At 39.3% G+C, this 24,936-nt stretch overlaps 1 protein-coding gene across 1 annotated transcript in view; it reads left to right on the top strand.

Moving 5' to 3' along the window:
* The window catches only part of ctnna2 (catenin (cadherin-associated protein), alpha 2), a 319,620-nt gene that overhangs the window by 273,260 nt on the left and 21,424 nt on the right, over positions 1 to 24,936 (top strand). The window contains exons 10-13 of the mRNA XM_041036605.1: positions 10,808 to 10,900; positions 13,166 to 13,322; positions 14,065 to 14,265; positions 23,403 to 23,554. Coding sequence (XP_040892539.1) covers positions 10,808 to 10,900; positions 13,166 to 13,322; positions 14,065 to 14,265; positions 23,403 to 23,554 — 603 coding nt within the window. The remainder of the gene's footprint in view (positions 1 to 10,807; positions 10,901 to 13,165; positions 13,323 to 14,064; positions 14,266 to 23,402; positions 23,555 to 24,936) is intronic.

Here is a 24,936-nt window from a genome sequence, read left to right as displayed (position 1 = left end):
TTTTTGCTGGTTAACAACAGTCCATTATTGAACCCTTTACAGTCGTAAACATGATCAGGACCTGTTCATTTTGTATAAACCTAACTTGGTGTCAGTGTAGGTTCATCTGTGAAGCCAAAATAGACAACCTGCTTTTAAGACAAATATCCAATTACAGAGTGCAGCAACAACACCCCTGGGATGGCAGCTGTGAATATGCCCTGATGGTGACTCCCACAACCTGCCATCTGTTATACTGTGGAAATAACCTTAAATGCTACAGGCTGGACCCCAGCTGGTCATAAGGCAACATTACGGCAACCGTTTCCTAAAAGTGGTTGATGACAGCAACATGGTTTAATGAGTTCTTTATATATGAAAGAGCATTTTGAAGGTGGAAAGTGAAGAGTGTGCGTTATTTACTGTGGAAATGTCTAGACTCAACTCCCCAAGGAGCAATAGTTGTAGCAGTGTTCAGTTCCCAAAGCTTAATTACACCAATCCTAAATTAATTGGACTCACAATTTATAGTTTATCGTTGGTACGTAAGAAAAGCACCTATAACACATTTGGTTCCAGGGTTCACATTAATTGGCAACCCAGGTCAAAAGTTATGTCTGCTCCTTAATGAAGTAATTAGCTAAAGCCATTGCATCAAAGGCTTGCACTGATTGCAAATTTGACTTTGTCTGGTCACTGGGTCCTTAGACTTGCTGTGATTCATTTATTATTTTGGTTAATGTCCTCTGCCAAAAAGTGTGCCAAGACACTATTACTGTTATAGTTTGAAACACATTAACACCCCCTTTGTAAAACTCACAGCAATCAGAGATAGATGTGCAATGCCACTAACAGTCCCAGCACAAAATGTTCGCCTCCATACAGGCAGTAAAGTAGAAAATGAAATGTTTGGAATGATTTTTTATTTATTTTTATTTTTTTATTTTTTCATTTTGATGTTACCTGAATTTTTGCTGGATGAATTCACAGGAGAGGAAATTATCTGAAGACAAAATGGTTCATAGAGAAAGTTTCCAGAGCTCATTTTTTTATCACTTTTTCTTATATGCTCTCTCTTTCATCACTGTTTTATCACCTCACATCTTCGTCACTGTGCAGAAAAGTGGCTATGCTAAACACACAGTGTACTGCAGCATACTGTATATCATCACAGTGAGTACACTTATAAAACTGTTCAAATATCAGCTAGAGCTCAGGCACACACTGCATTATACATGGGACGTTATTTATTAACACCCAACCCCGAATAATATTCCAAAATGGAGGAAGACTAATGGCCACAGTGCTGTTTTTTTTTTTTTTTTAATTGTGCTGTTAATTCTGCTCACAGCCAGTTCCATGATGGCCTTTCACGTCTTCACACTTCCCTGTTCTCACCTGAGAGAAAATCACACAAGCATTAATTCAAAAGCAGAGGAATCAATGTGACATTTCCACTAGCACATTTAGACTTCCTAAGACACAAATACACCAGACAGATCAGATCAAGAAGTAAATCTGATGCATCTGGGCTCTCTAAAGGATTCACGTTTTTTTTTTTTTTCACTGGACTTAAGAGTAGAAAACTAGGCTTTTATTTTAAAAAAAAGGAGGTGAAAAACTGTGCGATGCTAACAAAATCAATTACAGCAAATCAGCTTATTTATTTTTTCTTTAATTTCTTTAGGACATTTTTCTTCTTTCTTCTTTCTGGCCCCTGAGCTGTGATGTTTACATTTATCCTCCATGCGTCACATGTTTATGACATGGAATGAGTAATTATTGATTCTTATAAATCATCAGTGTCACCAACGCCTATCTTCACTGCTCATTTTTTTTATTTCGTCTCCCTTCGCCCATCCCCCAATTTAAAGGTTGAGGCATTAAGGGCTGACAACCGCTGACCTTTCCCAATACGTGCATCTATTATCCAACAGGACTAATCATGCTTTTCTTGTGCCTTAGATAGATGTGAGAAGACAGAGGGATGTGATGTGGAGAAATGTCAAGGTCTTGCTGTGTTCACATCTTGTCTGAGATTGGAATATGGTGTTATAGATCCTTTGGATCAACTGAGAATCTTGTCCTGTACGAAATAGGGTGCAAATTTCCCAAATACTATAAAATACCAAATGGAACTGAGGAAATATAAATAATTCAAAACATAACATCTCAAACATGTTTATTGATGAGATATAGAAGCAACACATGCATGACCTTTATTGCAGAACAAATCTCACCTTATTGTATCTGTTAAGTCCTATAATGAATTTTCTATATTTACCAAACAGCAACTCAGAAAGGCAGCCTAAATACATCCAAATGTATGCTGTACTCAAACATAACACTGAAACCTTGAGCAAGGAAGCACTTTTGATGCTGCAGCTACTGTAGCTCACGTAGGGCTGCAGAGTTTAATGTCTTGAAAATGGGCCTGATTTTGGCTGTGTCATTTGGGTTTCACTGGCCACTGAACTGTAAGCTGAAGAGAGAGCAGCAATTGCTGTCTGAGTCGAGGCACTTTGTCATGGGTGCCACATGGTGTAAACTGATGCCAGCATTTGACAGAAACTACCAGGCACTCAAGTCTCGCTCTGCCATGGTAGTTAGATGTCAGTGGGTCTGCTAACAATCTACAAAGTGAGCCTGTATATTTTAGGCCTTTCCTGATAATTCTGCCTAAAAATAGTGATGTATCGTTACACACCTGATTTAGACAGCAACCGGTGTTGTGCCACCAATAAGTATACCATTCTTTACAGTACAGTGGGTTAAACATTTCAATTCCCCTGAAACGGTTTTTAAATAGCTTCTGTTGCGGAGGGACCGTGGAATGTACAGATAGATTAAAAGAAACAACCCAGAGGTCCATTTTCATAATTATGTTTTGGTGCCAAGCCCAACTGCTTGGCTAGCACTCTTCGAAAGGGAGGGCGGGAGGGAAAGAGAGAAAGCAAAGAGAAATCAATACTTCAGTTGAAATAGCCCTAGCTGCTTTTTTGTCTTGGGGTGGGGACGAATTGAGAGGAACTGTGAGAGAAGCAGTCTGGTCCCTGTGGCTGTGGCTACACCACCAGCTTGAGCAAAAGTCAAAAGATGTTGTAAGATGAAGAAACTACAGTAGTACCTAGCTGGGAGACACAAGTTTTTGACTGTATAGGTGGTACAGCAAAATGAAGAGAATTCAGTCGAGCACGCCTTTGCTCCTCAAGACTGGAGCACAGCAAAGCAGCAAGACGATAAGGCCAATAGGAAGTGTGAATAGCTGCCCTCTGCCTGAGGGAAAGTGAGTCAGCCATTTGTTCCACTCTCCCTTCCTTCTTTAATGCCCTGTCATTTACAGCAATGTGAACAAGATAATCCAATATCTAGGACTCTAATTTGAAGCTGTAAGGCGCTCATCTACAGCTGGTGCTGACACACATAGACTCACATGCACACATATCTGTCCTTCTTGTCCGAAGTCAGTTCTGTCCAGCTAACTTTATGGTTTGTTTATATTGCTTTCAATTACCTCTCTGTGTCCCTTGTTGAGCTCAATAAAATTTTATATTGTCAATATTATTCTCTAGGTGCCCATCCTTCCTATGGCCTTCTTCATTTAGGCTTTCAAATTCCAATGTAAATAATTCATATTTTGAAGCCTCTGTGTATGTGGTCACTGAAAGAATTCAGTAGTCCTTGATGGTTAAAGTCATAAAGGGGCGAACAATCAAAGTGCAGACTGCTGCAAACAGATTGCCAGCATCTTCTTCTGTATTACATCAGGTGCCTCCACTCTCCTTTCCAGTGATGTGTGTGTGTGTGTGTGTGTGTGTGTGTGTGTGTGTGTGTGTGTGTGTGTGTGTGTGTGTATAAATGTATGTCTGTAGCCATGTGCATGTGTCTGTACTTGTCTGAACTGTATTGTCATCCACCCCCGCTGTTGTCTCATGTACGATTCTAACCCCTCCCTGCTAGCACTGCTGGCTCACCTCCCCAGCAACCTGCAGCAAATTATCATATTTATCGAGAAGCAGGGCACAGTATTAGCAGGAATACCCAAACCTCAGCTGCAGCTCCACAGAAACAACCACAGTAAATCACAGTCTGTCAACCTGTCATGCTAGCTCAGTCATGGTGTTCAAGGAGACCATGACAATGAAGGCTATTCTGTTTTTCTGTATTTATCAACCAAAGCTTTGATGCAAAATCATATAGATTCACAAGAAAAGAAAAGAAAATTGTTTCACTGGAATATTCTTTCATTGTTAAGAGGGAAAAGGTTCATGTTCTGATTTTAGATTCCTACTTCGTTCAACTAAAAGTTCCTGCCAGCTACTGGTGGTAGTAGTAGCGCATTCTATTCTAATGAGTAGATAGCTCCAACATTATACATGGCTGCAAAGCAGCTTCAGTTGTATTCCAGAAGCAGACCAACATTATTATTCATGGTTCTAGTTTCAGTAGGTTAAAGGAGGTACAGCCAATCAGATTCATGTGTTATGCAAGATTTTACATGCAGATAAAAGCAAAAGAAAAATCACTGGAAAATAAAAGGGAAATGAACCAAGCCATTTAAAAACTCAGCCCCTTTCTACATATTGTCCACTCAAATTTTCATGAAATTCTTATTTTTTTTAAATGAAATTAGGAATTTTGAAAGATGTACTAAAATATGGTACAAAACAAGAGGCTTTTTTTCTTTTTTTTTTCACAGAAATACCAGAAACAAGATGGTGAGTTCCTAATGGGTAGCCATTTTCTGTAAAAGACCTTCTGGGTTTGCAAGTATGGCATAATGAAGGTCAGTTTAAAAGTCCTTCAGAGTAAGCCTTTGACTTTCTCTAAGAAAACAGAAGCCTAACAGACAGCTTATTTTGGGAACTTGGAATTTTTAGGCTCTATCTTGTTGGATTGGAGTTACATTGAACACCAAGGTTTTGGGAGCTTAGCTGGGTTCAGGGCTTTGTAATTGCATTTCTTTTTAATTTAGTTTTGGATTTTAGATTTTACTTCCAGTCTTTATTTAGTTTTTTTGTTTTTTCATAGATATATTTGGTTTCAGTTGAAGTTATAGTTTTATTAGTTTTGTAGGATTAAAGAGAATTTCTAAGTGTTTGTTTTTCTCTAAAAAAAAAAAAAAACAACTTAGAAGTACTTGATCTATACACTTCAGATGCTGCAGACAGTATTGATCATGAAATGAAAGGACCAAAATATAAATACAAGGTCTAACTCTGCATGCAGTGAAACAAGAGGACAGAAGCTGATGCCCTCTATTAAAAGCTATGCTGTCAAAAAGCAAGTTTAATCATCTAACAGGTGGAAGTTGGGCATTAAACACGTTACAGGGTGATTAATGTGGAATTTTTCATTGAAAAAAGTCATGGCAGGTAGCTGTAATCAGTGTTCTACAGAGTGGACTGTGTCATTTCCTCTTGACTTTCACTGCACCACCAGTGTACATCACCACCTCACTCACACATACCCGTAACATGTTCCTGTTGTAAAGGTTTGGTCAGAGGGGATGTGTACAGTTGCTGGAGCTGACCTAGAATCAGCTTTGTTAAGAATTCATTGACAGAACAGAACTGGATCTCTGAACAGGGGCCCTCTGTGGGTGTCTTAACATTTTTTTTTTTTTCCAAACACCTTGACCTCTTATACAGAATATAAGAAAACCCTGGGTATATTTGGAACAATAAACAAAAATCAAAGCAGTTTTAGTTTTTGCAGTGTTTCATTTCATTTCAGGTTGACATTTAGATGGCTTTGTAGTCACATTCCTTTTTAAAAAAAAAAAATTATTTTTGATTTATTATGTTTTTGAACTTTTTTGTTTTCAAGCCCATTTTCTAAAAAACAAAACACTGACTGGGATGTAGAATAGGAAAAAACGGAATTACAATACATCATTTCTACATTTCTCCATATGATGGTGACCTATTTTTTTGTAATTAATCAGTATTATCATGTACTTTACATCCTCCTATTCACATGAACCTATTCACACCCCCACCTTCTTCTTAATCCTCATGATCTTAATGCAGGGTTGCATCCTTGATTTTTTTTGCTAGTGGGTGAACACTATGCTATTTTGGGCTATTATTAAGCAGCTACTTTTATCTCAAAGATTTGGGCATTAGAAATAATGAGAGACACTCTCTTTGTGTGTGTGTGTGTGTGTGTGTGTGTGTGTGTATGTGTGTTTGCATTTGTGCCAGTGACTGCCTGTGTGTGTGTGTGTGGAGTTGATGAACCAGGGTTCTGCAGGGAGACAGTTTGTGTGGAGGAGTGTAGGATTGTATCCCAGTCAGCCGCATATTAGTGGACCTGTCACTTAGTAAACAGTGACTTAAACTCATTTCCATTCTGAGTTAGGAAGTGTAGAGAGAACTCCTAAGTGCATTAGAGTCACTCGCAATTTAAGTCCACTTTGCCTCTCAGACGAGGGTGGGTGGGAAGACGGAAAAAAGGTAGCAGAGGGAGCAATTAAACAGCAATCTGTAATCAAAATGACTCAGAAAGCCATTCCCTAATTTCAGATCATGTTGTAACCTCACCATACAAAAAAAAAAGAAAGAGAACACTGTTTGACTGTCTTACACAGGTTATGATGTTAATTTGTTGTTCTGAAAGTCAGAAATCCACCACTCAAGAACTTCCTTCATCCACTGTAGCGTAGGTATCACAAACATTATCATGGTGCACATGCTCAAAAATCTATTGCTTTTGTTCTTTAACACTTTTTTTGTTTAATATGCTGCAAGGTCTGGCACGCCTTTTGATGTTGTTGTGAGCCCCGTGGGCCTCCTTCCTGAGGCAATACATGTTTCACTCCTTAAAAGGGATTGATTTTCAAAGGCGTGGTTCATAGTCAGTCACAGTAGGTCGTCAGCTCCTGCTGATTGATATCCCCTGTAGACTTGAACTTCACACAACCTTGACATCTGGCGTTACCTAGTGTCATGCACCTTAACCTGTTTCTGTCAACTCCGGTCCATGCACTGTATGTACAGCCGTCACCGCTGGGAGCTGACAGCTCATGACTAAAACAAATAGAGAACTACTCCTGTGAGGGCAGGTCTGTAATTGTTTCACAGTCTGCATACTGTATTCCCCTGTTACGTGTTCTGCTCCATCTATGTTGACAGACTGATTTATTTACTGTGTGTGTGAGTGTGTGTGTGTGTGTGTGTGCGTGCACGTGCAGTGTGTCAGAACGCACGTGTGTGCATACGTGGTAGAGAGGAAAAATAAAAAGCAGTGAAAGATTCTAGTGTTTTGTGCATTTGAAAGGGACAAAAGACAGCTCTGTACCCATGTCAGTAAAGCCCTCTTTGACACCATCCCTGCAACATAACGTAAACATCCAGATGACAGACTGTTAATAGAACAAAGTGCTTCCACCTTACATCACATAACTTAAAATCTCATCCCCACTGATTGCCTCTCCCACTGCCATTCTTCTCCTTTTCCACTTTCCACTTCCTGCTTCTTCCTCAGGCAAAGCTTTTGTGCCCAGCTCCTTGGCTGACACCAGCTCTTTTACTGTAGTTAGTAACTGGAAGGGTGATTTGTGTGGTGTAGCTGCTGGAAATGGCTGTAGAAACAGCACGGTTTCAGTGGGGTGGGGGAGGGGCGGGAAGGCCACTGAATGTCCTGAGTGAAGCAAGGAGAGTCTTCTTCTGGCTCAGCTCTCCTGTTCTTTGGCACAGTCACGCTTTGAAAAGTGTCCGATCCATCAAGAACAGTCTAAGATTTTTAAAAAAGAAAGAAAAGAGCGATTTGTCAAAAAGTTTTACGCATTACATAAGGAGGTACAACAAAGAAGATTCATGAGATTACACAGAGACAAACTGATTACTTGCATTGTACGCAGACAGTGCTAAATAGCAATAAAGTGAGACTGCTAAGATGTTATTTAATGTATTACCATCATCAGTGCTTCCTGACGATAGATTAGAGGTTCTCAGTAACAACACCCTAAACTGCCTAAAAAATGGGAGAAAATGACACTATCAGATCTATTTTCAGTTACTCAACTCCATTTAGGTGATTTAGATAGCATACATGAGAATGCCCATCTCTCCAACTGCAGTGGAAACCTTCATCAAATTAGAATTGAAGTGATTATCCAGGGCAGAGCAAAAGGACAAAATCGATAGTTCTTTGTTCAAGGCTAAAATGAAGAATGGGCATTCAGCAGGGCTCTCTCTCTCTCTATTGCTCCCTTTCTCTCTCTCTCCCTCTCCCTCACACACACATACACAGGCATGCACACACATTTCTTTGAATTGCTTATTCTCTTCCAACATCCTTGACCATATCAGCATTAGGCTTGCATGGTATAGTCTAAAACCTTCTGTCTTGGTTTTTCCCTTCCCTCTTTGGAAAAAACCAAAACCTCAAAGGAGAAGCACTTCCTTAGATAATTGCAATTAGTAGTTTTGGCTGGATGATGCAGTGTTGGCCCTGGCCCAACTCTCTCTGTTGGGTAGGAGAGAGTGGGAGTGTGCCTGTTGGGCATGTTTCCAGGCTCCAGAAAGCCCTCTGCCCCTTTGCCTCACATGGGCCCACTGCAGCAGTCAGAGGGGCCGCTGAGGACCTGAGCAGAACTAGAGAAAGGAAACTCTGTAAGTGAATAAAGACAGAGAGAAGAGACGTGCTTTCTGCTGGTCAGGTACTTCAATTATACTGTAATTGGAAAAACAGCTAAATGGAAAAAGTGTTACACTTTTGTCCCACTTCTTGAAAGCCTGTTACTTCATGGAGAAGCAGCAAATGGCACATAAAAGGGTTGTTATTCACAGAAATTTTCAGTGTGATTTCAGGTTCAGCCCACAAACTTACACCACGTTGTGTTAGCGCAAAAATGTCAAATGAATGTTATCGAAACAGTTCCATTCACCATGTACGTCACCATATTAATGTGTGCATTTAGGAGAGAAGAGACAAGATTACAATAGCGAGTCTTCTGTCAGTCAGAAACCAAGATGAAAACCCAAAGCAAGGTTGTTTTCCCTGCTTTAGTCCATTAAAGTAAAATGAAATATAACTAAACTTTGAATAAAGATGTCAATTGGCCACCCTTTTCTCTGGAAGTTTCTCTGGAAGGCCTCTGTAAAAACAAACCTAGAAAACATTCATGTCAATGTTAATTTTCAAAGACAAGGAAAAAAATTGCAAATGTAAAGGTTCTGGGAAATTCTCTGTATAGTTTACAATTATGTAAAACAGTAAGCGAATGCAGGGAACTTAAATTGTTCTGGAATTGTCCTTTAAATTATGCTTTGTGTTTGTTTTTGTTTACAGTTTGTTTTTTGTTTTTTTTTAAATTCCTCTGTGAGCAGCCACTCATGTTTATGTGGAACACGGACTCTCAATCACACTCTGTGTTTCTCTCTGTCGCACACACACACATGCACACACTGCTTCACGTAAAGACTGCAATCCATCAACGTGCTCATTGCTGTCATGAGTAAAGAGACGGAGCTCTAAGCAAGAGTCCTCTAACACAAATTTGATTTACCTCAATTTGCCTCAAACAGTGACATGCGAGCACTAGAAGCGCTAATACAGACTGGCACCTTTTGCTGCCAACAGGCATGTGTCTGTTTAGCTCAGTTTCAAAGCCTGGGCTCATGCTGAAATCTGATTTACTTAAGGATGGTATTAGATTATATAGAGTTTGAAGTTATGAAAATTAACCGTGCAATACAGTGATACTGTGGACAAATAAGATGACTTCGCTGCAGACTCTGTGTGTGTGTGTGTGTGATATAAAAATTATTACAAACGTTGTGATAGTTTGAAATATTTTATAGCAGCTGCACTAACCTGTTTTCCACCTTTTTTTTAATTATTCAACCAGAGTGTAAAGTGTATTGCATACAGATACCAAGTCACACAATCTTCACATGCCATCAATCAGGAGTTATTAGTTTTTAAAAAATGAACTGCGGACAGATACATTTTCTAAGATATCAGTGCAGCTCTGTACCAAAATTATCCTGCCATTCAGTTCAAAAAATGAGTGGGATAAGCCTCTCTTTGTGTCTCCCATGAAGGAGTCCAGTTGGAAATGTATTATCAAGAAACCCAACCTTGATATAAAGACAGACATAAATCAAACTAAGCATTGTTTCAGACATAAAAATCATCACCTTAATTATACAATAAAGCACCTCTTTGCACCACCAAGTCCCATAATGATTCAAGCATGCTTGTCATGCATCAGAGCCATGTTGGAAATGTCAACCTAATGAGTTCAGCTCTCTGTATACATATTGTGTGAACCTGCCCACTTTGGATCTGAATGAATCCAATTACCTTGCTGCAACTGAGCCTTATATTCCAACCTGTACTATGTCAGTTTGCTATGCCATGACCATTCTTGACATGAATACCCTCTGCTGTAATGTAACTGCAATCGTTTAAGGTCTGTACCATCAATACAAAAAAATGTTCCCACACATAATCTGGTGGACATACCAAACATTTCTGTCATGCACCACTCATTTACAAATTTAGCTCCACCAACTGTCCAGCTCCAAAATGAAAGTGACAGAATGATTTTCTGAGTCAAGTGTTTCAATGTCCTTTCTTGCACAGATAGCAATACAGAAAACAAACAGTACAGTGCAGCTATGTGTAGTATCTATGTATCCGCACTCCGCAGGTGAATGTTGCTTTCAGATAGACCTGGAAAAATGCAAACCTCTCCTTTTTGGTGTCGATTCAATGTGATGGAAAACTTTGTGTCGCTCATAACCTTCAAGTAAAAAGCATTCAGCTTCAGGTTTTAAGCATTGTGTTCCTTTTTTTTTTTGCTTGCTTTATTCAGGTGGCCAACCTGGCTTGCTCCATCTCCAACAATGAAGAGGGTGTGAAGTTGGTTCGTATGGCTGCTACCCAAATTGACAGCCTATGTCCACAGGTGAGAACTTAAAAAAACACGCTTTCATCCCATAATAAAGAATTCTTCACACAAGCATTACTGACTCTCCTATGTAGCTCAAAACAGTATCTTTAGAGATTTTTCAGAAATTGTAATAGCTTGAAATGACAGAGAAAGAATCATAGTTAGAATACTGGGAGGAAAAGCTATGAGTAATGTGTAGGAGGACCTTGTAGTGCCGTTTCTACAGATGCACACAAAGGAGGATGTTAAAATCGATCCATTGTTTCCAAGGTTAACGGTAGGCCTTGTTCACACGGGACCCAGCACAGAAATGTAGCAGAGAAATTTAGAATGGAAGCTGAATTTAAGATTCAAGATCAGGCCTCAACTATGCACACCTGCTGAGACCCACTTAAAAAACTTGGGGAAGAACCGTCTCCTAATACCTCTTGGCAATTCTCAACACAGACAGATTAAAAAACACAATAGACACAGACTTTGAGACTGGGGAAGAAGGACTAAAGAGGAGGTGGAACAAAGAGAGATATTTCCAGCTGTTCGGGTTAGAGTTAAACCCAGTCCTTTATCTTCACACATTCAAACGCATGCACAACAACAAGCTGAGCAACTGCCATGTCCAGATCATAGTACCTTTTCTTCTACATCAGATTCATGTAACTAAAGACAACATCTAAAAAGCAAGAAGTGATGAAGAACAGGGAAAATACAAAATCATGGTACTTCTGATTAAAGGACACATGCCAGCTGTCACAGTGACATGATTAATACTGCTTGTTTTTAAGCACAAATCTGCTGATATGAAGAGTCTCAGCAGGATGTTGCTAATCTAACAAAAAAAAATAGAAAAGAATATAAGGACATAATTTGCTCATGTTTGAAAGAGCTATTTTATTTCCATCACTTTAAAATCCTGTGAAGTGTTGATCTTTTTTGGCTTGAAGCCAAATGTTCTATCTCTCACAGATCAGACTCTTGAAGTCAAGATACTCGCTTTTTTTTAGAAAAAGATAAACTGGCTCTCTTCAAGCTGTGAAAGATGGGGCATCCTTGTGATCCATCCATGTGTCCTCTTGACAATACACATTTGTGTACACATACACATTTTTTTTAAAAACAGTACATTCTATTGACAGATGCATTTAAAGGATAAATCTGGTGATATTCTGTATTTTTCTTGTATGTCATATATATTTTATATATTTAGGGTTACTCACTTGACCAGGTGGTCAAGCTACCGTGCACTGATCTCAGCATTAGTTTCAGTTCATTTAGCTTGACAAATCTAAATACACTGGCTACAGAAAGTATTTGCACAACTTATTGTCTTGTAGAAATAATTTTAAATGGATCAAATTGCCACTTTTGCCTTTCAGTCTATCCAAAATTACCTGTACATCACAATGATGTGTTCAAAAAGTGAAGGGGTCTGAATACTTGCTGAAGCCACTGTACTTCAGGGGGGAGGGTTATCATTCATTGCCCATCATGGTCTCAACAAAAAGTTTATGTGCAGCACGTCTCTCTCATACGTTCATAACTCTACCCTTCTCCTGGCATCTGCCTTCTGACAGGCTCATATTAGATAAGACCCACCCTCTTGAAGCTTGGCAACCTATCAAAATGATAAATTACCATCCGCAACTGCACACTGTCAATAAATCCCATGGAAACACCAAAAGCAACAATTAATTGATCCTACTAACAAGTATCCTGTGTAGTCAGAGCCTGGTATAGTCTGCCACAGACCTCTATTCCAGTCTGTAAACTGTGAAAAACTAAACTAAATAAATGAGATACTGTTGGGAGTTATGAACCTTCATTAAGATGAAAATGGGTCGTGTCTGTGGGTAAATTTCAGTCAATCAGCTTTTTCTTGCTTCCATAAATACTCACTTGAAATAGTCCCCCAAAAATAGTCCCCCAACAAATGCCCTTTTTTATTCCTGTTTGAGAAACCTTTGTTTAAACCTACAATAAAAACTAAAACTACTACATATGTGACCTGTTTTTCAAGATTTATGTCTTCCATGGGAAAGAATGGGAACAGTGAGAGATGGACTAATGCATGATTATCATTCATTTTGACAAAAAGTATGTTGTTTTTGACAAACCTCATGTTGAAAAGTAAGGCAAAATTTTTTTGCTCCAAGGACGACTCACAAACACACACAAATGGGTTTGATACCAGTAACTTGTTGAACAGTTTTGGCACAAATACACACACACACCCACATTAAGTATTCGTACCTAACTACACTGTTAACCCTTCTCATGTTCCAGGTTATCAACGCTGCACTCACGCTGGCCGCTCGCCCCCAAAGCAAGGTGGCCCAGGACAACATGGACGTGTTCAAGGATCAGTGGGAGAAGCAGGTTCGCATCCTGACCGAGGCTGTGGATGACATCACCTCTGTGGATGACTTCCTTTCTGTGTCAGGTATGAGGCAATACAAGACAAATTCTTCACAGATTAGCGGTCTGAAGAAAATGGGCCACATGTTCCTTACACTCTTTGCACTCACCCACAGTCTAAGAATTATTTAGAGACTGGTAGCTTCACACAGCAAGTTGTAGAAGTTTTCCTGTTGCAGCTTGATGTGAAAAACAAAATCACAATTTGGATAATAACAAACAAGAAATCACAAGCAATAGAGCAAATCAGAGAAAAACACAGCAATTCAACAGTTAAGTCAGAAAGAAAACAAATGGCTGTTTGTTTTGCTTGAATTGTGGTTTGTTCCATTTTGTTTGTTTGTGTTTAGTTTTATGTATTTGTTTCCCACTGGCTCTTTACATGAATCCTAAAGCAACAGCACATCTATAAGGATGTACTGCTAACTACTTAACATTCATGAAGTTCATGAGAAGTGCACTTTTGGTACACTGGTAAATTTGTTTGTATTTTTTTTATAAGAAAGAGAGGGTTTGATTAACTGGAGTGTAATTGTTCAGAATTGTATAAAGAACAGCACATTCCCAGAGAACCATGAATCGTACAATATTAATCATCAGCACACCTTAATAAAGAAATGACTGATTTCCATTTACAAGAAAAATTGATTCTTTTGTGAAGAATCCAAACATTTTATAATTTCCCTCAACAAGTGATACAACAACAAGTGAGGACCTTGGGTCTCTCCGATTTCATTCACTGTCATTCTTTTGTTGCCTCTCCCAAGAGAACCACATCCTTGAGGATGTCAACAAATGCGTAATTGCTCTGCAAGAGGGAGATGTGGACACTCTTGACCGAACTGCTGGAGCCATCCGGGGCCGAGCTGCTCGTGTGGTCCACATCATTAACGCTGAGATGGAAAACTACGAGCCTGGGGTCTACACTGAGCGTGTGCTGGAGTCCATCAAGCTACTGTCTGAGACTGGTTAGTGCACTGCACACAAAGCTGGCGTGGCACGAAGAGCTACAGTTTAATTTATTACAGTGAGAAGATTAATACGGTACCCTTCACCCTTGGACTGTGTTTGCATCAAACATTTTTCTACAAGCCTTTTGGCAAGTTAAGCTACTTTCATGAAGCGTGGTCTAACACACACATAAACACACACACACACACTCTCTAGCACTCACATTAGCTCCTCAGTCTGGTGAGTGACTTACAGATACGCCTTAATTGCCTGCATGCCCAGTGTCCCACAGTTTCGATCAGTGTCTTGGCTCAAACACAAACCTTGGACACCACCTGTTCACTTCTCTGCCACACTTACCTCTCATCCATTTTTCATCTGTTATTTTTTCTCTCCATCACTGAGCAGCTTCTGTGTCACAGCACATTCCAAGAGACCCTAGTTTATCCCTGTGGCAGACCAGGTTCAGGGCTAACACATGCCTCAGTCCCACCTAAAGTGAAGATCAGCTTCCCCCAAAATGGACCAAATGCTTTTCTCAGCATATGGGATATAAGGATGCAATAGGGAGTAAAGAGTGAACTTTCTAGACTTGTGTTCAGTATTGGGAAGTTTGAGTGTTGGGTTGTCTCGGTATATACTGGGTCTGATCTAAATATGTGATGATATGTGCAATAAAGTGCTGTGTAACTTTTAGGCCACCAGAGCACAACAAGAGGTTGTGCTGACATCAAGTGGAAAGGAATTTCTTCATTGTCCCTTAAAAATATCAAGCTGAGGGCTATATTAAATTCATAACTTTTGAAATCAGAGTTTGATTTACTGTACTTTGAGTGATTACTGTGTTGATTCTAGTCACATACCATACATGTAGAACAGACAGACGTGCCTGTATGTTGTAACATTGCAGGAGCGGGAATAAGGAATGAACAGGGACGATTAAAATATTTAGATTTATATGCAAAACAATTATTACTGGTGCATGAACGAATTTGGCAAGCCCTGAGGCCCCTAAGTGGTTTCTTCGGTATTCTACATTACCCGTAGCATTTCAGCATGTACAGGGAGTGTTGAGGGCAGCGTGTAGTCACAGGAGCTGGCATCACCTTTTAACCAGCAGCCGAGTCACGTCAGTACGAGTTGTGTATTTGTGTTTTTGCATGTATAAGCAGTAAGCTTTCAATTAGTCATCACCTGCTCTGCTTAAAGCTAAACAGTATCACACAGTACTCCAGTGAGTTTGTAACACTTGCTGATGGTGAGTGTAGTAAAATATGAAAGCCGAGTAATCTGGAGAAGGTGAAATCTTTTGTCAGAGTTGGAGAGTGGGAGGCTGTTGTTATTTCCTCAAAGCAAAATGTACCAGTGCTGACCTAGTGCATACCACACTCAGAAAATAATTTTGCTGTCACTAGTTATAGCTAGTTTTTAGTTTTTTCTTTTGTACAATAGCATCCTTGCAACACACAGGTAGTTCAAACATTGAGAAGCAAACTAGTCTGTGCTTCTTTTCATTAATGCAGTGCAGTCTTGTTTAAGGTATTATGTTAGTGTGTATTGTGTTTAGAGAGAGTCCGAACACAAAGAAAAAAGAAAGAGTGTTGTGACTTTATTTCCCTGAAAAAACATTTTTGCTCTGTGAAATAGCTCCTCAAATCCCTTAAAAGTAGCCGCTAACATGCCTTTAAAAAATGAACCATTATGAAAGGCAGGCAAAAAAAAAAACAGGATAAAAGGAAAGAAGTAATTTAGCAATTACCTGTCCACCAGAATCAAATCAGACCACAATCCCTTTTTTACACTGGCCACCCCCCCTCATTCTATTTTTCATCCATTCTCACTCTTCCATCCCTCCCCCAGTTTCTGTCTCTCCCATTAGAGCCCATTTAGCGAGGCGGTATATCTATTGTTTCGCTCGTTACTTTCATCTGCCAGGATAATTGAGAGACACAATCAGCTCCCCTCCCTGCTAGATGATAAGTCGCAAACAGCATTAGGTGAGTCACGTGTGTTCACACAGCCATCTGTCTGAGCCCCTCTTCTGGCACTCAACTCCACCCTAATGGACTACCTACAGCACTAGTTATATGGTATCTTAAGCACATTCTGTTCTATTATTGCATAATTCAGTTTAATTGATTGGGGTAATTAATTGATGAAGTACAGTGGCAATATCTCGTGGACACTTAAGGTCAATTTTGTATGACCATAACCTTGTCACACGCTAAGACTATATAATTGTGCTGCTGTTCTATTAATTCTTCATGGGAGTACGGAGCTTCTAGAGTCAGCAGAACCCAGAAGCCTAATGTCAGCATTACTGAGAACAACAAATGGAGAACTGTTGGTGTTGCAGCATCATATTGATTGCTCGCTGATTTTTCTTTATCGCATATCTGCTTTTTGAAGAGTGAACATCATAATGTAAATCTAATGGTTTAAAATGAGAAGCTTACTACCTGAATGCTTTATTCAGAGGAGGGATAATATACAAGTTATTCAATTCAATAACTAGACCCTGAGCAAAACAGATTGGGGTATTTGTCCAGCTTGGGCCTATATACATAATATACCTTAGATATTTAGTACTTTTTCCTACATGTTATGGTGGTCATAGCTTTACAGTGCAAAGCTTTCTCTGCAGTAGTATGTTTGATTGTAAGACTTAGCCAACAGCGGTCTATACAGCACAGTTCACACCTACACATTAGGACACTGTACTGTACTTGTCCAGTGTCCAAGATTTGCTACCTTGTCCACAAGAAAAGTAATAGTTGCAACAGCTTAGACCTGCAGATGTAGATGTGGACATGCACCATCTATAGGAACTTATTAGTATCTGCAAATTGAACTTGTGTACCACCTGTTGGAAATGAGTGTTACAGATGTAGTAGTTTACTTTTTTTAGCTGCTGTTTGTATGTGTGTATTTGATGGTGTACATTTTGCATTTCCAATCTGCAAAATGTAAGACGTTTTGTTAAATACAGCATCTTTCCTCTGAAAACTGTGAAGAATACAGAGTTCACACTGTTCTCAGTGTGAGTGCCAGATTTTATTTGTCCCGAGAAAAAGAACAGGGGTGGTGGGATGCAGAGGCCAAAAGAACACAGCATGAGAAAATTGCCAGTGTGGGTTGACTTCCGTCTTTGCTGCTGAATATTTCAACTGCAAACTTGAACGTTACATATCCGTTTATTTCCTAAGGAGAACGACAACATCAGCCATTTCAGCCAGTGCCCCAGAACGACATCTGTTTATGTTCAATTTACAAAGCCCTTTAGTGGCCATAGTAATTATGATGGGGGTAAAAGAGGCAGTGAGGTTATGGAGTTGTACTCACATCTTAAAAGGGATTTATTTTCCAACAGTGATGGAACAAATGATGTCAGTCTGTCCATAGAGGCAGAGAACTCAACTATATATTGTTCAAGAGGACATGGACAAACAATGTATTTTGTTTAATTCTGAGGATTTGTCGATTTATTGGTAGCATTGTGTATAATTCTATTTGAATGTTTGATATCTACTGCAGTGTAGTGTGGAGCAATGTTTTTTAGATATGAAACCAGAAAAACCAAGCTGCATGGTAAGAAAACCACATAATTCTGTTAAAAGAAAAAAAAAATCATAAACACACAGTTTTGCCTGTAGTCTACTTAAGCAGGAAACCGAGCATTAAATTTAAGAGGATGGATACACCCACAAGTTTTTACTATTGCTACATAGCCAGTGTTAGCATTAACAGTTGTTTACTTACCATTCTAGGAGAAAGTATTGTGAGTTCAGCATCAAACTTCATTCCTTTACTCGCTAAGAGCTGCCTCCAGTGATGGAAAGCACTGCCAATGTTAATTCTTGTTTTGCTGTTATCACTTCTTCCCTTTACCACTCAACGTGGTGTTTTTTCCCCCTTTGGGCAGCACTACTTCTTCATCCTCTCATGTTGAACTGAGGGCAGACTTAATGCTACAGTGACTCACTATCACCTCTTGAGGTACAAAGTGGTATTACAACACCAGACAGACCGGGGATGGCTAGTTAGCATACTAACTTAAGTAGTTATCTCCGCAGCACAATGCATACATGTCTTTGATGTAAACCGTGATTTCTTCACATTCTGTTGATAGTTTTAGTTATTTTTTTTTAATGTTTTAAAGTAAAATACTTACATCTAGCACCTTTAAGATGGCTGGTGTCCTGCCTGACTTCACCTGAAGCTCAGAGCTCAGGGGATATAGTTTATACATGTGGAGCAAATAGGTAAGTCAGACTAGCTGCATGGCCTTAAGAAGGACGTCTGTGTTAAATTTTAATGAGACCTTGTGTCCATTCGATTGTAGGTGCTAATTACAATGTTAAGGCGGGGAGCCGGCAACTATGTTAGGCTAGTGTTTCATTTGCTCCATATTTCTCTTTGATGAAGAGCTGTTGTGTTTCCCCTTCCTGTTTCCCTCTTAGTGGTAGTTGGGGTTTTTAAGGGCTACCATGCACATCTGATCTGGACCATAAAGCATGTATTGATCCCCGTGAACTTTTGCCTGCCTCTCCCCTCAGCCCTCACAGACTTGATGTCTATGTATTTGAACACAGTCAAGGGGAAATCTATAGCTGGGGGAAAGATGATTAAGTGTAGCTGAACAAAGGAAAAGAATGTAGGGCCACACACTTTTTAGAGGGTACTGAGTCCAATTAACTAGACTCAATAGCTGTCACCAAGGATTTCACTAAGCGATTTGAGCACAGATTTTTGTAGAATTCATTGATGTGGTCCCCTTTTTTTCCTTTTCTCAGTGGTATGCATGTGTAAAACATTTATCCTGTGCCTGTGTGTGTGTGTGTGTGTGTGTGTCCATGACTCTTTGTGGCGGCTGTTTTTGTTTTTATTTGATTGTGCCTGTGTTTATGCCCGCGGCCACTCATGCCAATCGCGGCCACTTGCCTGTCTTTCTGACAGCTGCCACATCAACACCAGACACTTATCACAACTACCTGCCCTTTGACCTTGTCTCAATTTGCCCATCCCTCTTTCTCATATTGAGTGTGCTCAGATTTATGGTCAGGCCAAATACAGGCAGCCAAGACACACAACTCTTCTGTGTAAAGCTGAGCCATAGATTCCTGACAGACAGTCTACACATGGGCCTAGGATTGAAGTGTGTCCTTGAGAGGGAGAAAAATCAATAGCCTAATGGGAAAGTGGTTATGGTTTCTCTCTCTTTCCCCCTCTCCCTCCTTCTTCCCTGAGACACTTTTCTGCCAACTAACTCCCTGTGTTTAAACTAATCTTCTCCTCAAAAAAAGGGACAAATTTTAAAGTCGATCATTAACGTGGTGCCTGGAGAGGGTAGATTAAAAAACTGATATATGGCCTAAGTCAGTGTGCCATTTAGAGAAGCAGGGTGGCGTTGCTCCTTGTTATTACATCGGGGCACAGTAAATGGGATTTAGCCAGGGTTTTGCAGTGAGCAATAACACACATGCTCACGCTGCCACCCACATGTCATGTCTGTAAATCAGTGGATCAAGTGCACTAAAAAGAAGTGCAGCAGAGGCAGAGGGATAGGAGTAAAGACACTTCACACTGTCTACTTTTAAAATGATAGCTCCAAGGACCAGACTCAGTGGCTGGCCTGACTAAAAGCAACTTACCATAAAGATTGAGCATTTCTTTTAAAATCTTTAATCAGACCACCCTATTAGTAACATCAAAGACCACTAATATAGAGAAGAAAGAAAGCAATTTGTACTTAAGGGGGAAAAGGAAAGTGAGTCAGTGTTCCTTTACTCAAAATGGCCTCCTGGTACAGCCTATAGGTATACAGTGTGCTCTTGCTGAGCCAGATGAGTCACTCTTGAAATTTGTATCCATTATTATAACGATGGGAAAAGAGGTTTTAGCCGGAATGGGAAACAGATGGCAAACTCATAGCTTGCAAGGAGAGGAGGTAAGGTCTCTTAATCAGTGCGTAAATAGAGGTGGGAGTTAGGAGAGAGCGCTGATGAGGAAATTGCTATGAGAGTAGCAGTGCAGTATGAGCAGGTAGGTGAAACATTTTAACCAAGGTTAGAGTGTAGGAGAGCAGAGAGGTAAGCAGGCTAAAAGCAGGAGCACTGAAGTGTTAATCTCATAACCTTCAATGTTCCAACAGATCTGTCCTTAAATATAGCTACAAGGTTTGACTTTTTTCCCACTGTATGTCGGCTTTATACAAAAGAAACTTTGAAACTTTCTTGCTTTTAATGAGTTAAACATTTGAACAAAAACAGCAATTTAATGTAACTACGTGTTACGTTACATTACACAGAAAAACTGTACAGTTGATGTGCAGGTGTTTCAAGATAAGACTTTACTAATACCTGGGAGGGAAATTCACATGTGACAGCAGCTCAGAACCAGGCTAAAACAGATGCTTTAAGAATGAAATAAATAAAGACAATTCAAGAATATTTAAAATAATCAAATAAATAAAGAGATGTCATTAAAAAGCTTGATGCCTTTACAGAATAATTCCAGCTTCAACCATAATAAGTGAATTGTGCAAATAAATTGTGAAAATATTTGTGTCAAAGAAATCAAGTAGCGCATCAATTCTTCACTGCGTTCACCTTATGTTTTCTTCTGTCTAGTGCTGGACAGGCATTCTACAGTGGGTTTTTAGAACCGTTTTGCTGAAAATAGCTGATGAGAGCAGTGTGAGAGAACCAAAAGAGTAAAGCTGTGGGCTGTGAAACCAAAACAGTGAGCTGAAAGCTGCTATAAAGTTCTTTAGAGCTGGGTGGAGCTGCACCGTCGAGTGATAATTCTCTGTCGTTTCATCACTAAGAGTGGCGGCTTGAATATAAATAGCCATGTGATCCTTTGCCAACATAAAAATGCAATAAAATTATAACAGTATATGCAGTATGGAAAATGGTACTATAATAGAGCATAAAATACAAAATAAAGATACAACAAAACATTGGTAATATAGTATATTTATAATAATTATACAGTGAAATAAGTAATAAGCAATGTATTCAGGTTTTGCTGTAATTAAGCTTAAAGTAGTCATTATATTAGAACTTAGCTACACGGTTCTTGGCCACTCAGTACGTTAACGTAATACTGGAAGAGAAAGGGTTTCTGTTGAGCTTCCTTCAAAAATAGCAAAGTTTTGACACACCCAGTTTTAGGGTTAATGTTGTACTTCAAGATTTCATGTACTTGTTATTTGTGAGAAAGTGTTTTGGATTTTACCTCTAACAATATATTGTCTAAATTAAGCTGTATTCAAGTGAAACTGAGGTATAGGCATTAGAGAGTGCGAAGGTTGTGCTGTTTGGAGCTCGTTAAACACCTCACAGGGGCACGCCATCTCTGCTGTGAGCTTTTTAAGCATTCATTGTACTTCCATAACTTCTCACTTAAACTATGCTTAAGCTTAAGGGGTGAAAAAAATCCATTCCAACATGGTCACATTTAATTCCCTTCATCATTTTTCAACTGGAATGAGTGAAATTGCCCCTTACCATCAGCAACTTTGCTCATTAAGAGCTTGGAGAACATTTAAATATTTCTATTTAAAACGCCTTCCCAGCAATTCCCAAAAGCCTATTTTACGCTTCTCCAGTAAGTGGATTAAACTGAATTAAAAATGAAAAGAAAAAAGGAGAGACTTTTTGTAGTGCTTTTATGTTTGGTGAAATATAGCTTATGTTTTATATCAGACAAATAAGTATACTGCAGATACACCTTTAGTGCAAGCTGGCTAATTGATTTAGTTCACCCTGCTTGTAAGAGAGGAGGAAAGTGTGGAGAATAATAATAAAATCACACAGTTGGCTTTCTGGTGGAGGCTCACCAGCCAGGCTGCCACACTTTATTTGTCCTTTCCTCTGTTTTTCTGTTCCCTATCCGTCTGTCTTCATTAGACCTGTGCTCTCCTTTGAAAAGGGTGTTGACTTAAATCCGTCCAAGTATCTACTTTCAAAAAAACTACGTTTTATCCATACATATTTGTTGCTGATTATTTCCAAAGCAGCCAAGACATCTTTTTATATCTCAAAAAAGCAGTCTTTCTCTCTATCCCTCTCTCTCACTCTTTCTCTTTCTCTTTCTCTCTGTCTTTCCCCACCTTAAATCATTTCCAAATATGTATATTTATTATGGATTCAGAGAAAATATGTGTACAGTCATGGACTTGACGCACAAGTCACAAGTAATAGCAGGACTGTTGGCATTTTTGGTCTTTGAAAAAACACCTCTACATAGTACAGTATATGAAGGCCACTTCTTCTAGCTGGTGACTGTCTGTCCAGGTAAACCGCAGCTTTTGTTATGTTAATTTGCTACCTTACAAACTTCACATGAAAAAAAAAACACATTATTAAACTCTGAATTCAATTATTGTGACTCAACAAGAGATTATGTAGAAAGGTAGCCTGCTAAATATTCAAACATTCGGTCCGTATTCTTGAATTTTGAATAATGTCTATTCACATTCGGCACAATTCATTTAAACACACCAAGTCTGGCCAATTGATACTGACAACAAAACCAACCATTTTTGTGGTCAATAGGGACTTTTCTTTTGTTGCTTGGCTTTTGTTCGGCTCAAAAGACTTTGATGAATTTGTTTCCCTTCATCGGCATTGTGGCTTGACAGGCTGAGCTTGCAAGTTAGCGTCCTTGTACTGTAACAGTGAAGCACACGCAGCCCTCCTCTCACAGGTTGCTCACACACACTTCCACATGCCGCACGCCAGCACACACGCAAACAGATCTGTAACAGACAGGCCAATCTTCCTGTTGGGTAAGCCAAGGTGAAACAGCTAATTGGTGTGCAATGTGCAAACAGCATATCATCACTTACACAGGTTTAGGGTGACATCTTGCCTTTTTCCTGAAGTGCACAAGTGAGCAGAGACTGATGCAGGGGGAGATCCTGCTGCTATGAAATTGCGGATGAAAAGGTTGTGATCATGTCATCGAGCTGAGACACTGCACATCAATAACTGTGCTTTCACCATGCCATTTTTCCTTTTCTAATTGATAAGCTTTCATTCACTCTGAAAAGGCAGATGACTAACAAATGTGATAAACCTAACTCACCTTTCTGTCTTTTGTCCTCTCTCTTTCTCTCTCTACCTCCCTTACCCATTCTTCCCTGCAGTCATGCCCCGTTTTGCTGAACAAGTGGAGGTAGCTATTGAGGCACTGAGTACGAACCCCCCACAGCCCTTTGAGGAGAATGAGTTCATTGATGCGTCCCGTTTGGTGTATGACGGCGTCCGTGACATCAGGAAAGCTGTCCTCATGATAAGGGTATGTCCATTACCTGCTTTAAAAGAGCAAAAATGAAAACACTGAAATCCTGTGAAATGGCTTAAATGTGTTTGCAAATGCTGACCAAGACTAAGTGCAGTTTTTTTATTTCTAGCTTCCTCCAAATGTTTAGAACACATGATTGGGTATTTTGTGAATGGAGACATCTAAAAGACATCTAAATAATTTGTTTATTTCCTAGTGTTGCTGAATAGTCATTCAGTGAGTCTGTATTAAGCTCCACAGTCACTTCACTCCACATTATGGTCTTTTTCTTAATTTTATTTATACTTACACTCATTTTAATTATATGCAGCTGTTTTGTGTAGAAATTAAAAAAAAAAAGATCCACTTTAAAACTATATCATGTTCTTTTTACCTTCAAATTAATAATTCAAAAATGTTCCTCTTTCAGAGTTAGAAAGCAAAGCATTTATTAATAAAGGTCTGTGAGACTCATGAGACAAATTTGTCATAAGCACAGATACCTTTCTAGTTTTCACCTCTTCATCCTCATTTTAGCTGGACACCTCCGTGTTACATTGTTGGTAATGCAAACTGTGCTGCTGGCCATCATAGACCATCGTGGATGTTCTATGGACAATAATATATCCGCTCTAAAGAATGAAGAAAACCGTAATTAAAATCTGAAATTCAGCAGAATTCCCTTTTGAGATGCCACACCTGTCACATGATCTGTTTAACAAAGCTTGCAGAACATTTTACAGCATGTCATGATAAAAATGCTGCGTAACAAAATGACACCAGCAGCTCTATTGCCTGACATACCGACTCTGATACTATAGTAACTGAAATTTTCACCCGAACCGGTCCTTCTCTCTTCACCATGTAATTCATTTATTCAACTTTATGCAGGCTGGAAGGTTTCCCAGTGAAGCTCTGGAAAAAATCTAATTATGGAAAATAATTTGATGTTGGTAAATAATGTAAAACAGGCAGCTTTGAACTGCCCGGGACCAGCTGGCTTCATAATCCCATCCAAGTTCAATTACTTTCTGAGGAAACAACTTGGAAGATCTTTGCTTTCTCTGTTGTCTAACTCCATCATATAAATAGCAAATGTTGGTGCCACATGTAATAGTTTTTTTGTGCAAACATTTTTATGCGTGTGTGTTATTTTTCTCCCTCTTAAGCCGAATAATGGCTCCTTTAGAATTTTTACAATGCAGATCTTATGAGCAGTCCATGGATTAAGAAACCAATTCTCCACAGTGTTTAAAAATTGAGGCAGGTCTTGAGAAGAGTGAAAAGTTATAATGAAAGTTCTCAAAAACATAGTTTTGCTCTGGTCTTTACGTACCCACATATGCAAGCACCTACACACACACACACTCTAACAACCATTAGAATGGAACATGAAC

The sequence above is a fragment of the Toxotes jaculatrix genome, chromosome 4 (genome assembly GCF_017976425.1).
Source record: "Toxotes jaculatrix isolate fToxJac2 chromosome 4, fToxJac2.pri, whole genome shotgun sequence".
NCBI classification, from domain to species: Eukaryota; Metazoa; Chordata; class Actinopteri; family Toxotidae; genus Toxotes; species Toxotes jaculatrix.
The sequence above is the reverse complement of the archived record's forward strand: the minus strand, read 5'-3'. Positions and strand labels throughout refer to the sequence as shown.